This window comes from Chenopodium quinoa, unplaced genomic scaffold, assembly GCF_001683475.1.
Source record: "Chenopodium quinoa cultivar QQ74 unplaced genomic scaffold, ASM168347v1, whole genome shotgun sequence".
Taxonomy (NCBI): domain Eukaryota; kingdom Viridiplantae; phylum Streptophyta; class Magnoliopsida; order Caryophyllales; family Amaranthaceae; genus Chenopodium; species Chenopodium quinoa.
The window spans coordinates 3,975,062-3,994,170 of record NW_018743331.1 but is presented as its reverse complement, the minus strand read 5'-3'; the positions used below and the strand labels follow the sequence as shown (position 1 = coordinate 3,994,170).

Genomic DNA, 19,109 nt, shown 5'->3' with positions numbered 1-19,109 from the left:
TCTTCCTAAATACTCTCCAACCCTAATTGATTCCATTGAAGCCTTGGAAGTACGAAGAAGAAGGAAGGTTCATAAAGATCCAAAACAAAGATCTAGCAAACAAAGGAGAACAGTTAGTTTCCTGAGCGCTTAGATAAATCATTTTTCTTTTCTTGTTTAAATAACTTCAATTGATTAATTAGTGTTGATTGATCACTTTAAACAAACTTTTAATTAAATAATTTCACATAGTATCTTGCGTTAATTAAAGACTAGAATTGGAATAATTAATTGTTGTTTTATCACTTAAGTTAAGGCGAATCTTGTTTTGTTTCTTGTTCTTTTCACGAATTTTAATTAAATAAGAATAACGACATTCGTTGCAATGTAGACTTTTTGTGATTAATGCTTGTAAATAAAATCAACTAACTTAGTTTTAGGAATCACGTTGCATATATTGTTTGGTGATGAAATTGTGAAAAAGGAAGAGCTAGTAGAGGCCGCACTTGGGCTAGAATAGCGATTATTCCCTAAAAGGAACGTTATTTTAGTACCCTCGCCCCCGAACTCATTTCTGGTACAAGTAGACCAATTTGGGCATGGGTAAACTTATGATTCATGCTAAATATTCTTTGAAATCTACTTGGGAGAAAGGTATGAATGAAGTTTATGAGTTTTCCTAAAACTCATTGGCGACTCCCTATTAGTTTCTTACAAAGAGGCGTAATGATAAAATCAATTCTAATTCAAGGTCCCCCAAATAGTCAGGAATTCAAATCCTAACACACCTTCAAAAGTGTAAAGTCCTAAACTTTTAAAGGGCAATGGGCATAGAGGATGTGGGATCCCCAACGACGGGCTACCCTCCTCACAATGTGTTTTGTGATCTTTGTAGTGCGGAACCGGAGGATTTACAACATCTCTTTAGGATGTGTTGTAATGCTAGAACAATTTGGAGGGGTGGATGCCTTGGTATCCACTCAGAGTTTAAAAAATACCTTTCTCTCTCAAATTGGATTCAAGATTATATCCGACTTTTTATTAGTTAAGATGAGCCTTTTAGTACTCGCTTGGGTACCTTTGTCGGTACTCTTTGGAGTCTTTGGTTATGACGGAATTCTAGAATCTTTAGCGATTCTAATGCAATTCAGTCATTTGCTTCTTAGTTTGCGGAGGTAATGGATTCTCATACAATCTTTTTCAACCAAGACGCTTCTGGTACCTCCCCTTAAAAAAATAAAATAAAAATGCGGTGAGCGTGGATCGAACACGCGACCTTCAGATCTTCAGTCTGACGCTCTCCCAACTGAGCTATCCCCGCAATTTGTTAAAAATGTAATAATATTTATATATACTTTTTTTAGTACAATATTTATGTGGAAATTTTTTTGAAAGCCAAAGATAAATCTCAATGTCCTCGTCTTTCACCTGTCCTCTTTCACAGTTTCACTCAAGTAATTACTCCGTACTTCGCAGGTCGTAGTAGAATCATTTTACTGGAATTAATTTTTACAGTGCTGAATTCTCAATATATACACTTCGACTTCTTCATCAGCTGTCTGAAAGCTTGCGAAAACTCCATGTACAATTAGTTTCCATAAAAGCTTCAACAATGGCGGATGCTTCCATCGCAGATACCTCTCAACTTCAACTTGAAGTTAAGCGTAAAATTGACGGCTCTTGGCATCCTTGTCAAGTCTCTCTCTGGTAATCCCTTCTCACTTTCACTACTACCATTTTTGTTGTTGTAGTTATTATCTCCAAGATCATTTGTAATTGCAATTTTTGTTTCCAAAATGGATTGTTCGATGTTTGTGTCACAATTAGGGATTAAAAGGGTTGATTGACAATTGTTAGATCTGTATGTGTTGCTGTTTTGAATTTTGATAATTGCTAATTTTTAGTTTTTGGAAATTCGATTGATGAACCTTTAGAAATGATTTTATATAAATTTAGATGTAATTTATTACTTAATTTGGAAATTTGATTATGGTGTAATTATGCATATTGAGTTGATCTTTATTACTCCGTAATTGTCTTTCAAAATTTTTCAATTTTGATTATGAATTTAGCTTTGTTATCTAAGGAAAGGAGGTTTTGGATGATCTGGATTGATTCTGGATGGGTAAAAATCTAAAATAGGTAACATGCATGCTAACTGAACTTGTGGGGAGTTAATTGGCGATTTGCGAGCCAATTGAAGAATAGGTGGAAGCCTTTCATGTTGGATAATAGTATGTATTGTTGTGATGTCGTGAACGACAATGATGAGTTTGAATTGGATAACCTACATTTGAATGTTGTGCTATATTAGTGGTAAGGTGGTGTAACGGTACAATCAATAGGGGATGATAGATGTTGGTATAATTTTTTAAGGTTGAGGTCCTTGAGGATTTAAACAGACACTATATCTTGTTGAACATGTTAGGAGGCGGTTTGTAACATGAAATGTGCCATGGTATTAGGAAGTTGTTACATCGGGCAGACCTATCACTATATTGACATTTTATGGGGGTTAAATCTTAAATGGTTTATTGGAGTTCCTTAGAAGTTTGAACTTTCAGTATAGTCTCATACAATCACCCATGATAGTATTTATTAGTTGTTATAAATTTAATTTGATGTTTGTTCATATAATTAAAAGATCAGATCTAATTCTCATATGCATTGTTTTAACCTTGGTCTTATCACATCAATTCTTGGCCCTTATTTGAGATACAAAGTACGTAGTATTAATTGTTACATTTCTTTTCTTGAATGACTTTGTTCCAATCAATTGCCAAAAAGCTCTGGTGGAGGACTTTCTGTAAAATATGAAGGTCAAGTTTCAGAAGATGTGATATTAGATGCAGAAGATGCACGAGTTTGTCTTCGAGTACGTTCAGTTCCCGTGCAGGGGGATGATTGTTGTTGTATTGAGGAAGGGAAACATGTTGTTGCTGCTTGTGAGAGAAACTACCAGAGGCTCTTTTTTGATGCAGTAGTACAAAAGGTAAATCTGTTTTCCAAGATGATTTTTTTAAATGAGTTTTTTTTATTTATTTTTGTGGTAGAAATAGCATGTGTGCAGGTGTGGTGTGTCCTTGTCAGAAAGGCTCGTTACCCCTGTTGTAATCAAGGGTAGTTGAGCTTACTCCTTAGCTTTAGATATGATAGAACAAGACATCTCTTATGCTTCATGCTGTATTAGAAAGCTTACTAGGGATCTTTCATTATGCAAAAGGTACTTAGGAGTTAAGACTTAGGTTGCTTTATGACAATTCCCTTTAGAAAAAACTTATCAATAGCATTGGAAGAGCTTTCTTGACTTGGATGCAAACATTGTGTTTTTGTTTTGTATTTGGTGGGAACTAAGAGATTATATTGTGGCTTTGAGAAAAGTACGAAAAGATTATAGTGTGGCTGTGGTGCTGGCGAACATTACAGTATTTTATTGTTTATGTTATGCAGTTTCGGAGCAGGTTGTTAAAACTACTCTTGCTAGTCAAATCCGTTCTTACACTTTTCTTTTTCATCCATCCCAAATTAGTTCTCACACTAATATTTTGGAAAAGACCATGTTATTATACATATCACTTTCCACTACCAAAATGTTTCGGCTGTTCTCTCTTTCGCATTCAAAAAGTAAAATAAAATACCCCACTATTGTATATCACATCATTATTTTCAATAATAAATGGTCTATTATCTCCTTTTGTATCTGCTTTCCTAATGAAATTACAATTGATAACCTAACTACAGCTGTACTATTGTACATCTATTAGTTCAATAACTCGTGTGTGGCCCGGGCGATGCTCTGGATTGTTACTTTTAACACTTTATGGTAGGTTGATTTATCCTTTACTTATTCATAATTATTTGCAAAGCCTTTGAATACTTTAGCATAGCTTGTGAATTGTATGATTTTGTGTAATATTGGTCTTTATCCTTTTAGGAATTTTCTATCTTTGGATGACCATATCTTGTTAGTTATGATTCAAGTACTCATTACCTTGATGAGTATTATCAAACATTATGAATATTGTTTAAAAAAACTTATAATTTAACACTCTATTTCAAATTATTTATATTTGAGATGATTATGAAAGCATGAAAAATAGATAGCTAATATGGTAAAACTTCTAATGTAATTCATCGTGGTCTAGAGTTGCTTTTAATATATTATAGATTCTTATTTTATTTATTTTTCCTTGGTGTGATGAGTTTCATTTAGATTTGGATTAATGATGCCGTTCTGCTGTTTTACTTCCAAATTTATTATTTTCTTTCTTTCTCTTCTTGGCAGGCAATAAGGGTGAGACATTCAAAAAGGGCTTTTTGCAGATGCACTTTCATGATTAAATGGCTTTCTGAACATACTGAAAATGGAGTTTCAAGTATTCCATCTAGCTCCATCATGAACTTAGCTACAGAAAGCATTGATTCTCATCCAGTTGTTGCTGCTTTCTTAAACTCTATGGAGGAAAAATCCCATTTATCTACTTCATCAGCATCCCCTACAACTTTTGAAGATACTGAAAGCGAATTTGATTTTCATGGCCTATTGAAGCATATAGAAGGAATTGGCAGCTTGACTGATGGTATGATTGCTGTAACTTATCTTAGTCATGTTTCCTTACTTCATATTTCTCCATTGTGGTTCTACTCTTAGCCTCCAGTAGATAGTATCTTTTCTTTCTTTTCATTCCTTCATATTTCTCCCTTGTGGTCCTACTCTTAGCCTCCGATAGATAGTTTTTTCTCTTTCTTTATAGTAATATTCAACTTGGATGTCAAACATTACTCTTTTTTTTGGGGGTGTGGGAGGGAGATGAGGGTCAGTGTTAGAAGAGTGATGCATGTGATCTTCAGATTGCGGCATAGCCACTTAGGCTTCATGCAGAATAGTTTGGGTAAGAATATGCCAAGATTGAACCTGCCATTTGTCAGGGGTAGACGGTATGGAGGTATGTAGTGCAACTTTTGCAATTTATAATTTGTTTTGCCTCTCGTTCTTCATAAGCTACAGACATAATACTCCCTCCATCTCTAAATGAAAGTCTCATTCCTCCCAAAAACCTTTTCTTTGTACAAAAATCTCATTTTACCTTTATCTATATTTTATTTACGTTTAATCAACCAAACCTTACTATTTTCTTTTCTTTTTTCATTCACTCTAAATCAACCAAACCCCACTATCCTCATTTTTATATTTATCTTTAAATAATCAGCCCCAACTTTTTTATATTTATCTTTAAATAATCAGCCCCAACTTTTTTTTTTCACCTCCCTATAGAAGTGTTCAAAAGGTAAATGAGACTTTTTACTCAGGGATGCAGGGAGTAGCATAATGGACAAGTATAGCTTTAGGTAATTTTTCATCTCCACCCTACATGTGGGTCATGTTTTTAAGCATGGCGGCGCTCCAAGGAAAAGAAGCTAAGGAAAAAGAGTCGCCAACAAGTTTTAGGAACTTGTAAACCGTTCACGATTGTGAAGGTTATACCCCATTCATAATCATAGAGATTGCTAACTCCAAAGTGGTCCGGAATCATGACTGGATGTTCGGGGATGATAGTACGAACTTAACCAAAAAGAGGTCAAGCCCACCCTAAAATAGGCCTTTACTTGATTCTTATTGATATTCAAGCGCACTTTTCGATCAACATACATACATCCAATTAATCTTAAACCTGTTTAATCTATGTTGATTGATTATTAATGCACAAACAAATCTAATATTGGTGATCACTTGAATTAAAATCATGTTAATCCTAAATCCAATTATTAAATATCTTATTAGGTGTGATTTCAAATACAAATTCCCTTTAAACCTGCAAGAAAGGGCGTGATCAAGCAATAACGATAAATAATAGATAATCAAGCAACATATGATTAATGTAACAATCATCATCATTAGATCATCATCAAAACATCGTTAGTAGTAAGATCCTAGGCATGATACTAAACAGATTAATAACAATCCTAGCATGTTACTAATAACAAAATCAACACGTTATCCTAAACATGATACTAGAAATCAAAATCGAAGCATTATCCTAAACATGATTTCTATTCCAAATCAAAAGAATAATTAAGTAATTAAATTACTTACTTTGATGCCTCGACCTTCTTGCTATTAACACGTTAGTAAACTTCAAGAAAAATCAATAAAGTAAACAATGAACTAAATTAATTAAGAGTTGAAATATAGATTTGGCACCAAATCCTCAGAAATTTCAACCTTTCACGTCGAGGTCAAAGACAACGTCGAGTATGGTTTGGAGTATTCGAATCACGCAAAGGAAGTATTGTGGATGATTTGGGATGTATCTAATGTGTTTAGGCTAAGGCTAAGAACATTGGAATTAAAAATTCCAGGTTGGGTGTATGAGAATTGATGATGATTGTTGATGATTGTGACCAATTGTTGATGGTTGTTGTTAATTTGAAAACGGGGAAAACGACCTCTATTTATAAGGGGAAAAAAGAGTCGAAACGATCAGAAAAATATCAGAATTTGGACTAAAATAAAACTACTTTTGACGTGGCGCGACAGGTGTGTCGCGCCATGTTAGACACTGTTGCGCTGCGTCAGGATTGTCGCAGTGTGATGCGATGGTCCTGACGTTGTGTGTTGGGTTCAAAATGATAAAAACTTCGTACGGAGTTTGATTTCTAATGGTTTATGTTTGCTGAAGATATCCGAACGTCTTCTTTTGAATAGAATAAGGATTATCATATGAGAAGCTTTACTCAATCTCGAATTCCTTTGATCTTTATCTTTTCGGGAAGGATAAATTAGAACCTTCTAGAGGATTCTAGAAGTTCCTAACTGATTTAGGATTAGGAATGTGATCATATAGGGCCTAAATAAAATATTAAGACTCCATATAATCATTGGGTAGTACTAGAAATGGACCTAAGCTCGGTTTAGTATTTTGGCCATAACTCACTCGTTTTAAGTCGGATTTGGGCTTATAATATATCGTCGAAAAGTTCTTTTCAAGCCCCGTCCTACTTAACAATAGTGGGACTTAGAACATGGACCAAAATAATCAGGTTTGGACGTTTTTATAATTTGGCACGAAATGAATGATTTTAAGGACACAAAATGATTGATTTGGGTTTAAGGACACGAAATGAATGATTTATATTAAAACACTTTGGGTAAGGTTAGAAATATGGTTAAGGTTTAAGGGAACTTCGCGAGATTCTTCAACTCTTTACCGAACTCGTCAATCAAAATGTGAAAGGTACTCATCACTGGGTTTGGTGTTTGGAGAGACACAATCAGGTGTCTACAATAACCCATTAAAAAGTTTCACTAAAGATGTGGGCATAGGCCCAATCTGATATAATGGTTTCATTGGAATGTAGGAGTCTCTTAGCTTCACCTTATATTCCCCAATGATTTTACCTCTGATACTACGTATAAGAGTGGTAAAGTACATCGTGTGTTCTAGCATTCATAAAGGAGTAATGGTGTAGAAATATGCTTATCACTAATGTCCAATGACTTAAAATAATTTTTTTTAACCATGTGACTTAAACTATAGATGTTGGGGCTTTGAGGATTCTAAAAGAAGTCATAGAAAGCCAGGTATGGCTTGGGTGGAGGGTATTAAAAATGATATGAAGAAAATGGGTCACTAAGTGATAGCATTGACATCATTAATTTTAGACTTAAATTTCCTTAGATATGGACTAGTGTTCCTACTTATGTCTTATTGAGGGAATGACTAAGCATCTCCTTGTCCATTTGTAGACAACTTCTAGCATTTGCCTTTAAATAGTCCATAACTCCACACGACCTAAGCTATAGGCTTTGACTACAAGAGACAATAATCCTTAACCCTAACTCGATATCCAAATTCACTTCACTTATGACTTAGATGTTCCAACTTATGTCCTCGCGTCTTAGAGCTTAAGAATCTCTTAATGGCCACGGTAAGACCTCAAAAGACACTTCATAATATCAATCATATTATAACCTTCCATATGGTTCTGAGTGCAAATTTAGATTTGATGCATCTAAATATTGGTATTTATCTTTTGGGGGTGACTTCTTGACCATTTGAGCTCTAGAAGTAAATTTTTTTAGTATTTACCTCTAATTTGTCCTTTGAGGCTTTGGGTAAAAAAATTCAAATATGATCTAGAAATTTCAATGGTTAGTTGTAAAATCCACATGGTTACCCCTATATGTTGTCAACAATTTTATTTGGTTTCACATTTCAATAAGATGTGCAAAAACGATATAGTTTTTTACTTGTGAAATTAACTTTCTGTTTTCTAATTTCTAGGTGAAAGCAATGGTCGGACCAAACTGGTTGTTTCACAAAAAGAGAATAAATGTGTTCAAGTAAGTTGTGGAAGGAGACAATTAAGAAGATCGGCAAGAAGACAAGATATAACACAATCAACAATTGACAATCTTATAACTTCTGCACCATCATCTCATGAGAAATCTGTACAAAATCATTCTCTTCTCAGTCCTCTTGCTGCTCGTGCAGTTCTGGCCTCGTTAGTATCAAAACTTCCCCAAAAGATTGAATCTGTTCTTCATGAAGAAAGAAAATGTGGCTCTGTGTTAGATTTTTCCTCTTCTGTGTACAATTCTAGGGACTCTGATACTTTTATTATAAACAAGGGGGAATCACTTGTGACAAATGAAAGAGGGTTTTCAGACAAGATGCTTCATGCACGATTGTCAAATGGATTGCCTATAGAGGGGTCTAATAAAATTGAACCCTCTATTGACTCAGATGGCAGTTCATCATCCTTGAGGAGAGAGGAGTCTGCCCTTCCCATGGTTGTAAGGAGATTAACTCGTTCAGCAATGAACAGAGAAAGTGCAAATACAAATGAAGATAATGAAACCACATCAGCTAAAGATGCAACATTTGTTCGTGTGACTCGCTCTACGGCTCATAAAGAGAAAGGAGATATGGCTAACAAGGATAGTGAAGATTCGCAGGACAAGAAGATAAGATCAACCCGGTCAATTTGTTCTGCAGTAAAAAAAGAGACAGAGGTTTTAGATAAAGGAAATAGAAACAGAACCCTTGATGAAGGGGCAAAGCATACCATCTTAAGCAGTACAATTCGAGTAACTCGTTCAACAGCTTGTGCAGGGACTGGACGCTCTGGAGTTTTAGATGACTGCACCGAAGAACCATTGCAAGATAAACATGAAACTGAAAGTGTTCATACAGATCATTCTAATGATGGTTCTGAAGCTATGATATCAACACAGAAAAGGACCTTTCCACTGATCAATGCTGAGTTGAAATCAGCAGAAAGTGATAAGAAGCAGAAGGGGTCAAATTCTGTTGAGAAGAGACAAAAGACAGCAGGTTCTTGTGTCTACTTTATGAATTGTCTTCTTTTCTATCTTTTGTTGTCTCTTTATACTGGTTCTGTATTTCCTCACGGTCATTTAACTTGCATAAAGCTTATTATCAATTTTCCAATGAATGAGAGAGCTCAAACTTTACAGCTAGTAGAGCTGATATCTATTTATCAAATTTCTTTCCAGGAATTAGCCTTTTACTTACCATCCTATGAAATTCGAACTAACATCACCTCATAAGAGAAGTGATTTAGTTTTATATCCGATTAAAGTTTGTCCTTTGTGTCTATGTCTGTTTTCCCTGGTCTAACCCACTTGTTATGGATGTAATGATGTCTCCTTAAGATTTAAATGATCTGGTTTTAGACTTTTTAGGTTGTTTGACTTGTACATAAGCTTGCCAATATAAAATCTTTTGATAATGGTGTACTTATATTCTCCATAACATAGTTCATTTTTATACTTCCTCCGTTTTTTAAATATTGCACCACTTGCATTTTAAGGAAGTTTCACAAATATTGCACCATATCCATTTTAGGAAAACAAATATTTGTATTCACACTACAAATACCCTACATATCCTTACTTTTTACACTTGAATCTATGGTTTATGTCTACAATCACATGGACAAATTTGTACTTTTACCTTTCTCTCTCCTCCTTTTTTCCACTACCAAAAAATTTGTGCCAAACCCTTATGGAGTTATGGTGCAATATTAAAAGAACGGAGGAAGTATAGATCTTCATATTATTTTTTTGATAGAATGTTATTTTAACCTAACAAATCCTTTCCCTGTTTTGTAATCTATGAAAAATTTCACTTAATTAGTAATGTATCTATCTCTGCAAGACAGCTAGCAACTTTCTACAATATAGGTTCCATATCTCTACAATATTAAGAAAAGAAGAATCCTTCATTGGTGGAAGTATAGTACTGAAAGTATTCACTTCTGTGCATAGCTTAGTCTGATTGTTATTTGAACTTTGGTATAAACTTTGTATGTCCTGCATAATCGTCCACTGAAAAGAGAAGCATAAGATGTTGGTGAAACCCTCAAATACACTTGGTCTTTATACGTTAGATAGGGAGTGAAGGCTTTTATTTATACTGTGAGGGTAACCATATCTTGTTTTCTTGGAGGAAAACATCCAGATCTTTTCTGACCACTAAGGAACACTTATGCACTCAGATTCAGTGACAGTTTTCATATTTTGCATTGATGTTTATATTTATTTGTTTTATCAAGAAGTATTGTAAGATTTGTAACCATAGACCTAATTTTTTATATTCTGTTGCAGCTGAATTTAATAACGATGTTGATATGCGATCTCAAAAAAAGTCAATTTCTTCCAGGAACCAACCCACACGATATTCACCAAGGCTTAGATTCTCTTCCCGCACTTAATCACAAATTAAGTTGTAAGCTCAGGTGCAATTGTAAGTCATGCCTTTCCATTGCTACTCTGCTTCTTAAACACATGGGATTTTTTTTTAGTATGTTATATCTTAATACTATTTTAATGAATCTACCGATATTCTTGTCCTCCTGTAAATCTTGATAGCTAGGAGTCTAGGACCAACCTGTTAGAAAATTCAAGATTGATATTGGTCATGTTGATGAAGGATTTTTGCACTTAAAAATTCCCTTAAGCCCTATATACTTTTTCCATTTGAAATTATTACCCAGGTTGGTTCTTTATATTAGATTATAAAATGTACATAGAAATTGATATGCACTTCCCTGATGGACTTATGACATAATTTAATTAACTAGATTGGGTTTGATACTTTGTGATGTTGATCAAGAAAGTTTGCTGCAAAATGGAACTGATTGGTGGCAGGATAGTTGGTTAATTTGATTTCTGTTTATGCATTAAACTTTGATGCTTCCAGAAGCTTTAGTAACCTTTACCTTCTACTTCTATAAATATTGTTTTTTGCTTCATCTCTTTTGTCCGAAGGATGATGGATGAATAATATATCAATATATGGATTGAAAATTTGATCTCCTTCTTCCATTTTTTTATGAAAAGAGGGGGGGGGGGGGGGTTGAATGAAGAAGAGATACTTCTAAGATGTAAACTAATTTACCTTGACAAGCAAAGTTGTTCCTATACGACTTTGCATGGTCAAACTCAATGTACAAATTGAACATCATAATGTTGTTCCTATAGGACTTTTGGGCACTTTCACAACTTTTAATTTGAAATAGGTTTGGGCTCAGCGGGGTAAAACTAGGATTTCATTGTGTTCTTTGCTCTTGTTTGTTACGGTCTCTACGCTATTGTAAATCGTACTTAAGGATGGTTAGGTTGAAGCTCCTTTATTTAGTTTCCCTGTTTTCTTTCCTGATAAAACATAACTAGTATATATAAAAGAATATCAGTATCTTTGGGAGAGTCTGCACAGTACCCTTCAGGTTTTGATATTGTTTTTTGTATCCTTCCATTACTTTAATCCATCTAAGGTAACCCCGAATACAGTGCAAATATGAATAGTTTTATAAAACCCTCTTTTACCGGTGAATGTTTTGATATCTTGTGTTGCTTCAATCCTTTAAACATAATTCAGAACTTATCAAATGATATGTTGTAAAATATTTATTACGTAGTATATTTTCTGTGGTTGAGCAATCTGATTCCTCTTACTCCGCAATGTATTGAGAATTCAATATTTTTCTCTCAGTTGAAACTTATTGAAATCTGTTAATCCCTTAATCTACTGAAGAAAAACAGCTATTTTTTCTAGACAAATTACTTGACCGGGAGAGGTGGGTTGCTAGATGATGAAGGAATATAGCTCAAACTGAAAGTGCATGGAGGACTATGACTGCACCATTTACATGATTTCTGCTTTTCTAGGCAACTTTTGGCTAAATAGAAACAACATAGAGGTATATTGAGTGATAAGACAACCTAGTCATCCAAAGCAATAAGGATTCATTATATGGAATATGACTCCTTATAAGAAAGCGAGTTGTACACAGCTACATGCCTTGTTTTTGGACATGATGTGGATCTCATAAAATGTTTTGCTCATGTATCAGCAAAAAAAGAGATTTTTCTAATCATGTCATATATCTAGAGATTGCTATTATGCTATAATATTGACCAATATGTTGTAATGATACATACTTCGTATATAATAAAATGAGTAGGTTGTGATGTTGGTGTTAATGGTGTATAAATGACAATTTTGAAAACAAATTAGTTCTTGCTTTGAAATTAAGGACACTAATGTTTTGATTGGTGATTTTTGAAGAGCTTTACCCCCATTATGCTGAACTGTTACAGGTTTCACTAACAATTTTGGTTGCTTTGATAGGAATATCAATGTTTTGAAGCAGAGTGATGGAAGCATTGACGGATGATGAACCATTTGAAGAACATTAAGTCCTAACTTCTAATGTTGGGAGGTACATTTTAAATATTTTAGATTGTAGCCGTGCTTCTCCTAATCTGTAAATTTTGTGATTATTTTAAATTTTACTTTCTTCATGCGGAGTACAAATATGCCAGTGAAGTATACGAGATTATTACTATAATCCCTCGACTTGTTGCATCATCAATTCTTGCTTTTGCTCTGTTTAGCCAAGTACGATTAGTTGAGATTGGCTTATGTCCAAAAAAAAATGTTGAGATGAAAAAACAAATTTAAAAAGGGAAATAAAGAGAGAGAAAAAAAAAAAAAAACATTTTCAAAGGAAACTGAGAAAAAACTTGTACAAATGTAGCATAGTGATATTTTACATGATACATTTTTCATAAACCATTTTTTTTTTTTGTTAATTGACACATTTTCTCACTTAGGAAAAATTATACTATTTTCAATTATTTCACTTTCATCTTTACTCTCCATTACTACATTTTAAATTTTACTTTCTTCATGGCTCTCCTACATTTTTGTTATTCCTCATCTCATATCCAAATGCTCCATCCGTTTCTTTTTATTCTTTCCATTAATGAAATATGAATTATTAATTTAGTTTTGTGATTTTTTTGGTATGGTTAATTTAACAATTTAAATCAGACTTTGATAAACTTTATCAATGAAGCCTAAAATTTGATCTACAATGCAATGACGGTTTTTGTTGAAGTATACAATGTGTCACGTGCCACTTTTCTTGACTCTCCTTGAGTTGATCTATACCTTAGTTTAGAGGTGTCACAAATTGACCCGACTGACTTAATTCGAAACCAAAAAATTGGAGAGCACCCATCCTCCTGAAGTTACGGGATCATTTAGTCGAGCTCCTATCCGAATAAACCCCAATTTAGATTTCGACTGATATGGACACAATAATTTAGCACCCAAATTGACAGCTCTACCGTATTTAGGTGCTTGCATCATGTTGGAATAGTTCGTTAATTAGTCAAGGCAAAGTAAAAACTTAATAATTGGTCCTTTAGTGTGGTCTCTAATGCTGGTAAAACTGTGCTAATTGATGGTTCCGCCCGCCATGGGTCTGGTACAACCAGTGTGGTCCTTCATGATTATCATGGTAACAGTTTGGTTAGTTGGTCGTATTACTCGTATAATTGGTGTCTCTTCTCCCTTAATAGCATAAGCTACTGCTGTTCGTAATGGTATTTAATTAGTTTTTTATCATAAGTTTTCCCATATATATAGAAGGGGATAATTTACTTTTATTAGCAATAAAAACGCTATCAATTAAAAAATCAATAATTAAAATATCAATAAATGCCAAACAAGATTTATAACATAAAAATGGATTTCCAAACCCTAGAAATAATTACTCAAACATGGAAGAAACATTTAAAACTAGAACTAAGAAATAAAACATAATTGAAAGGAATAAATAAATAAACTATAGAAAGAACAGGTTCCAGAAGTCCGTGTATAACTCTTGTATATATGTACAACTCTTGTATATTCTATATAGTATCTAATAGCAGAGAAATGAAGCAATTTGGAAAGCTATAATTCATAGGCCTAAAGTTGTAATTGTAGAATTTGTTTAGATGTGTATCATAGAATAAGCAGTATAGCTTCCTGTAAAGTTAAGGCTAGAGATTTAGTTTGGATAAATTAGGGGTTTAGTAGCCTCCGTGTATTGTTTTTTGAGTGATTAATAAAAAAATTTCTTTTCTCAAAAAAGAAAGAAAGAAAGAGAGAGAGAGAGAAAAAAAAAAAAAAAAAAAAAAAAAAAAAAAAAAAAAAAAAAAAAAAAAAACTAGAGAAAGGAATAATTGCCTCAAAGAATTAAATTAAAAAGCTCAAGAACAATCCACGGGAAATTCATGGAGTTGCCCAAGAGAAACTAGGGCTACCGAGAAAACTAAAACAAACCCAATAATAAGTTAACACACGTCTTATGGCGAGGTGCAGACAAGGCAGATTCTTCGCTTGAACGATTCCTTTCGGATGTGCAGGTAGTTTTGCACAAGCTATATCTCTTATTTTAAGAAAAATATATGGGTGTGTGAATTATTATTGGAAAACTCTTCAAGTCTAGTTTCAAATCTAACTTGAATTACTTCAATCCGATCTATAAACTCTAGTTATGATCAAAAGAGTGAACAAAATCTGTTTTGGCACTTTGTCATCGTTTGACTTAGTTTTTAATTCAAATTCATTCCTAAAAAGTGTATAGTTGTTAGGAAATAGACGAGGATCGATCGATTTAGGTAATGTGTTTGATATCTGCGGAACATAGACTACAATATGTAAAAACGTAAATTTGAGAAAAACAATTGAAAATAGATGAGATGAACACACAGATATACGTGGTTCGGTCCACATGACCTATGTCCACAAGGTAAGGGATAGTATTTTCTTATTATTAGCTTTCATGGAGGATAAAAAAGAGATATAACAAAGGAGATACAACTCTCCATCTCACAAAACATCTCAAGTGGAATTACATACTGGCTTGAATTGGCTAGGCTAATCAATATGAGCACTTAAGCACTTAATAATTTTCCACCCAACGATTTATAATATAACATAAGAAAACTTTAAAGAAACCCTGAATTACTCCCCAAGGAATAACATTAGTAGCCGTCATAATCGTACTTGAAAAAGAAGCAAAATCGCCCTTCACTCGACCAGGCACGGACGTGTCTTTTGCATAGCTTCGACAGACCTTCGTAAAACGGCTATAACTTTCTCGTTTCTTATCAAAATTGGGCATATGACCTATCGTTTGAAAGCTCTCAAAACAAGCTATCACCACCAACTAAAATCACCTCAAGATCCCTTCTTGATTGAGGATATCTACGTTTGAAGTCTTCCCTTTGCCATTACACTAGATTTCAAGTCACAATTAACAATGGTGCCTCTTGTGGATGTTATATTCGATTTGTAAGCGTATAGATCTCAACCTAAGCTTCCACAAACACATATCCTTCATTGAACGACCTTGATTGATCGAAGTTTCATCCTTTCATTGTTCGAGTAAGGGTCTTCCAAAACCACTCCGAAAGCGTCCAAATAATTATGAAAACTACCTGAAATATCAAGATAATATGAACGAAGCGTAATAGAGCACAATATGGACAATTTATGCAAGTGAGACCCTAGATGCAACTATATTAGAGATATTTTAGATGATACTGTTGTGATTTGTTGAGATAATATTTAGGTAATTATCTTACGGTTTTTTTTTTGGTGTTCCACCCGCTTCACCCTTTGGGCTAATCCGGATTTAGGGCTAGTTTTGGGTGGTTAGGTTCCAGTCCCCTACCAATTGTTGTTGCGGGGGATCGAACAAGCAGTTCTCCCTACTAAGCGCAGTCTCAATCACCACCGCAACATTAACCAATTGGGTAGGTAATTATCTTATGTAAAGATATGCTAGGATATTGAGGAATATTAGGGTTCTGATATTCCTATTATTACATATACTTTCTATTGTGGCCATAAAGAGGAATGAGAAATACAGTGAACATTGTTGAACCTTTGTGATTAATTTAATTTAACAAACTAAAAAGACTAAACCAAGCTATAAAACTAGCATAAATGTGCCTAAGAATCCTATATAAATATGATTCATCAAATTCCCCTAGCTAAACCATTGTTTGTCCACAAGAAACACTAAAATCAAGAAGGAGAAAAGAGACAAAAAGACTTCCGGGAAACCAGAATAAGACCAACTTGACCGAATCTCGAGCAAACAATCAAACCAAAGTTATTAGATCAAAATCCAGCTCGGATACAAATAGAACCCTTCAACATCGATCATTATCCACACTTGAAACCAAACTTAGCCATAAACAATTTCCCAATCAAGTTAGTTGTCACCGTGCACCTTGTAGAGTATATATATTTGATGCAACAAAAGGGTAACATTACGATAGCAAGTGATAATGATGTTCACTTAATCACAAAACACACATGCCAATCAAAATGATTTTATAAGATTGTAATGGGGCTAAGGTTAAGGGGTAGGAAACTAGGAATGTAAGATAATATTTAGGAAAATGTGAGGGAGAAACCAACTCGGGGAGCAAAAACACTAACGTGAACATAGTCAAATAATTAGCTAAACTTCTTCTATTGACATCATCAACTTTCTCTAAAATATTACATAAACCCGATTGAAATTAACTATACGTCATCATGAATATTTTTGTTCTTTCTTATTCCTTTTTCTTTCAATTTCTAAGCTTTTTCAATGAAGTACATATAAACAAGATTTTTTTTTCAAGTAACACTTCTTAACTATAGATACATCCTATCACTTAACGATCTTTATCTCGTCATGTATGTTTTGCATTAAATGAAACTTGACCATGACAAATAACGACACTACATCAATAAGCTCCCCCAAGCTAGCTGTACTTGGGAGTAGTAACCAATGGGGCTAAAGAAGCTTATAATGTAGCTAAGTATCAATGAATGGACAAAGGAAACAACATGGGTGAGCAAAAAAGGAAAAAATGTATCTAAATATCACCTGAAAGTTACCTAAAGAACATGGCATCTATCATGTGCGCAATACGTGAATCATAATCAAATTACTAATTAATCTCAAGCCAAAGTCATTGAATCACAAATCGCATCAATCCCAAAAACACAAAGTAAGGTGACCTAATAAGAGAATTGACAAGCTATATATATACTTGATATACATGGGATAACTAATCTTGCCACTAAGAATTCAATTGATTCATTCAATGTCAAGCAATTTTATGCAATGTATGTATAGCACAGACCGACTGAATTTTTGAATCATAACTAAAATCAAGAGAAGCTTAAGAGAGTCAAACAGGTCCGTACACAATTTGAAGTCAAAAGAATTAAAGATATACACAAGTATGCATCAGTGAAAACAACTAAAAAAATTACCACTCCTCGCTCTTTTTCTTTTTATCAAAAAATAAGGCAAGAAAAAAACATACTATATTGTCAAATCACAAATTCTTATATGTGGCTAGTCACACCGTGTGGACAGCTATTATGTGGGTTACTTCATTAGTGTTATAGGGGTTACTTGGTCAATGTTATAGGAGTTAGTTCGTCGGTGATAGGGGTTACTTAGTCAGTGTCAAAAGGGTTACTCGGTCATTATTACAGGGGTTACTTGGTCAGTGTTACACAAGTTATTTTGTTCTTATACAAGCGGCCACACAATGTGGCCAGCCGCACACAAGACGAGTTGTTGTCAAATTTTGAAATCAGGAAAGATGATCTTGTATTAAGATAAAGTTAGGGAATAATGATTTTCACTGGAAAGAAAAAGTAATTAAAAATTTGTAAGCATCATCACCGAGGTCTACGTATAATTAAGTTGATATAATCTGATTTATTTATTTACAAGTCACCTTTTTTTAACAGATTACCAAGTTAACAAACCGGTAAAGGGATATTTTGAGCAGATGGGAGCAAAGGTGAGATTATTTTGAGCAAATGTGACAAAGTTGGGATTATTCATTTCAATTTTTCCAATAAAATAATATAAACAAACACATACTATTAATATTAATACCTTGTACGTACGTCACACGCCCACACGGGCCGAAATGATACTCCCTCCATATTTTATTATTTGCTCCGCTTTTCTTTTGTGATCGTATTTTATTACTTGCTTTATTTCCTTTTTTGGAAACTTTATTTTAACAATATTTTATTATTTTCCTCCCCACTAGTGGTCCCCTCATATAATATTTTAATATTTTTCATATTCTCTCGCCTCCCCACTTATACTTACTTTTGATTTTTTTAGATTTTTTAATTCTTCCACTAACCCCATTTCCATCAAATTTTCCTACTTTCTACTATTCCTCCTAAAACTCCGCGAATGGAGAAATTGAGCAAGTAATAAAATACGGAGTGAGTACTCCATGAAGGTTACATATGCCCTTTTTGGCATTTCCCTTTAATGTTACGTTTCAATTATATCTTAGATTAAAATAATTATTTTTTTTTACACATTTTCCTCATACATATATATTTTCCATACAACTATCCCCATTCATCAAAATATTTGCATACTCCCAATTTAAGTATTCTACAAAAATGTTTACCTACTTTCAATGCAAATATTCATATTTTAAAAGTTAATTTAGGGTTTGTTCTCTTCACCTTATAAAAATAAGTTTCACGTTGTTCACATAAATTCAGATTAGTTTAGATAAGCTACAATAAAGTTTAATAAGTTTAATAAGTTCTAATAAGTTCAATATGATCTAATAAGTTACAATAAGTTAAATAAGGTCTAATAAGTTCCAATAAGTTAAATAAGGTCTAATAAGTTCTCATCAAGTCTAATAATAAGGTCTTATAAGGTCCAATAAGTTTCAATAAGGTTCAATAAGTTCTAATAAGTTCAAT

General features: G+C 33.6%; 1 protein-coding gene and 1 non-coding gene across 2 annotated transcripts; one reads left to right on the top strand and one right to left on the bottom strand.

The window, feature by feature from the left end:
- Positions 1 to 1,227: 1,227 nt before the first annotated feature.
- Positions 1,228 to 1,300, bottom strand: TRNAF-GAA. Its single transcript has one exon. It is a non-coding gene; the product is annotated as a tRNA-Phe (tRNA).
- A 128-nt stretch (positions 1,301 to 1,428) lies between these two features.
- On the top strand, positions 1,429 to 12,875 carry LOC110737789. The gene is made up of 6 exons (XM_021918137.1): positions 1,429 to 1,686; positions 2,767 to 2,971; positions 4,265 to 4,559; positions 8,265 to 9,317; positions 10,613 to 10,751; positions 12,639 to 12,875. The coding sequence occupies exons 1-5, from the start codon at positions 1,592 to 1,594 to the stop codon at positions 10,717 to 10,719; spliced, it is 1,755 nt and encodes a 584-aa protein (XP_021773829.1). The 5' UTR covers positions 1,429 to 1,591; the 3' UTR covers positions 10,720 to 10,751; positions 12,639 to 12,875.
- Positions 12,876 to 19,109: the final 6,234 nt, after the last annotated feature.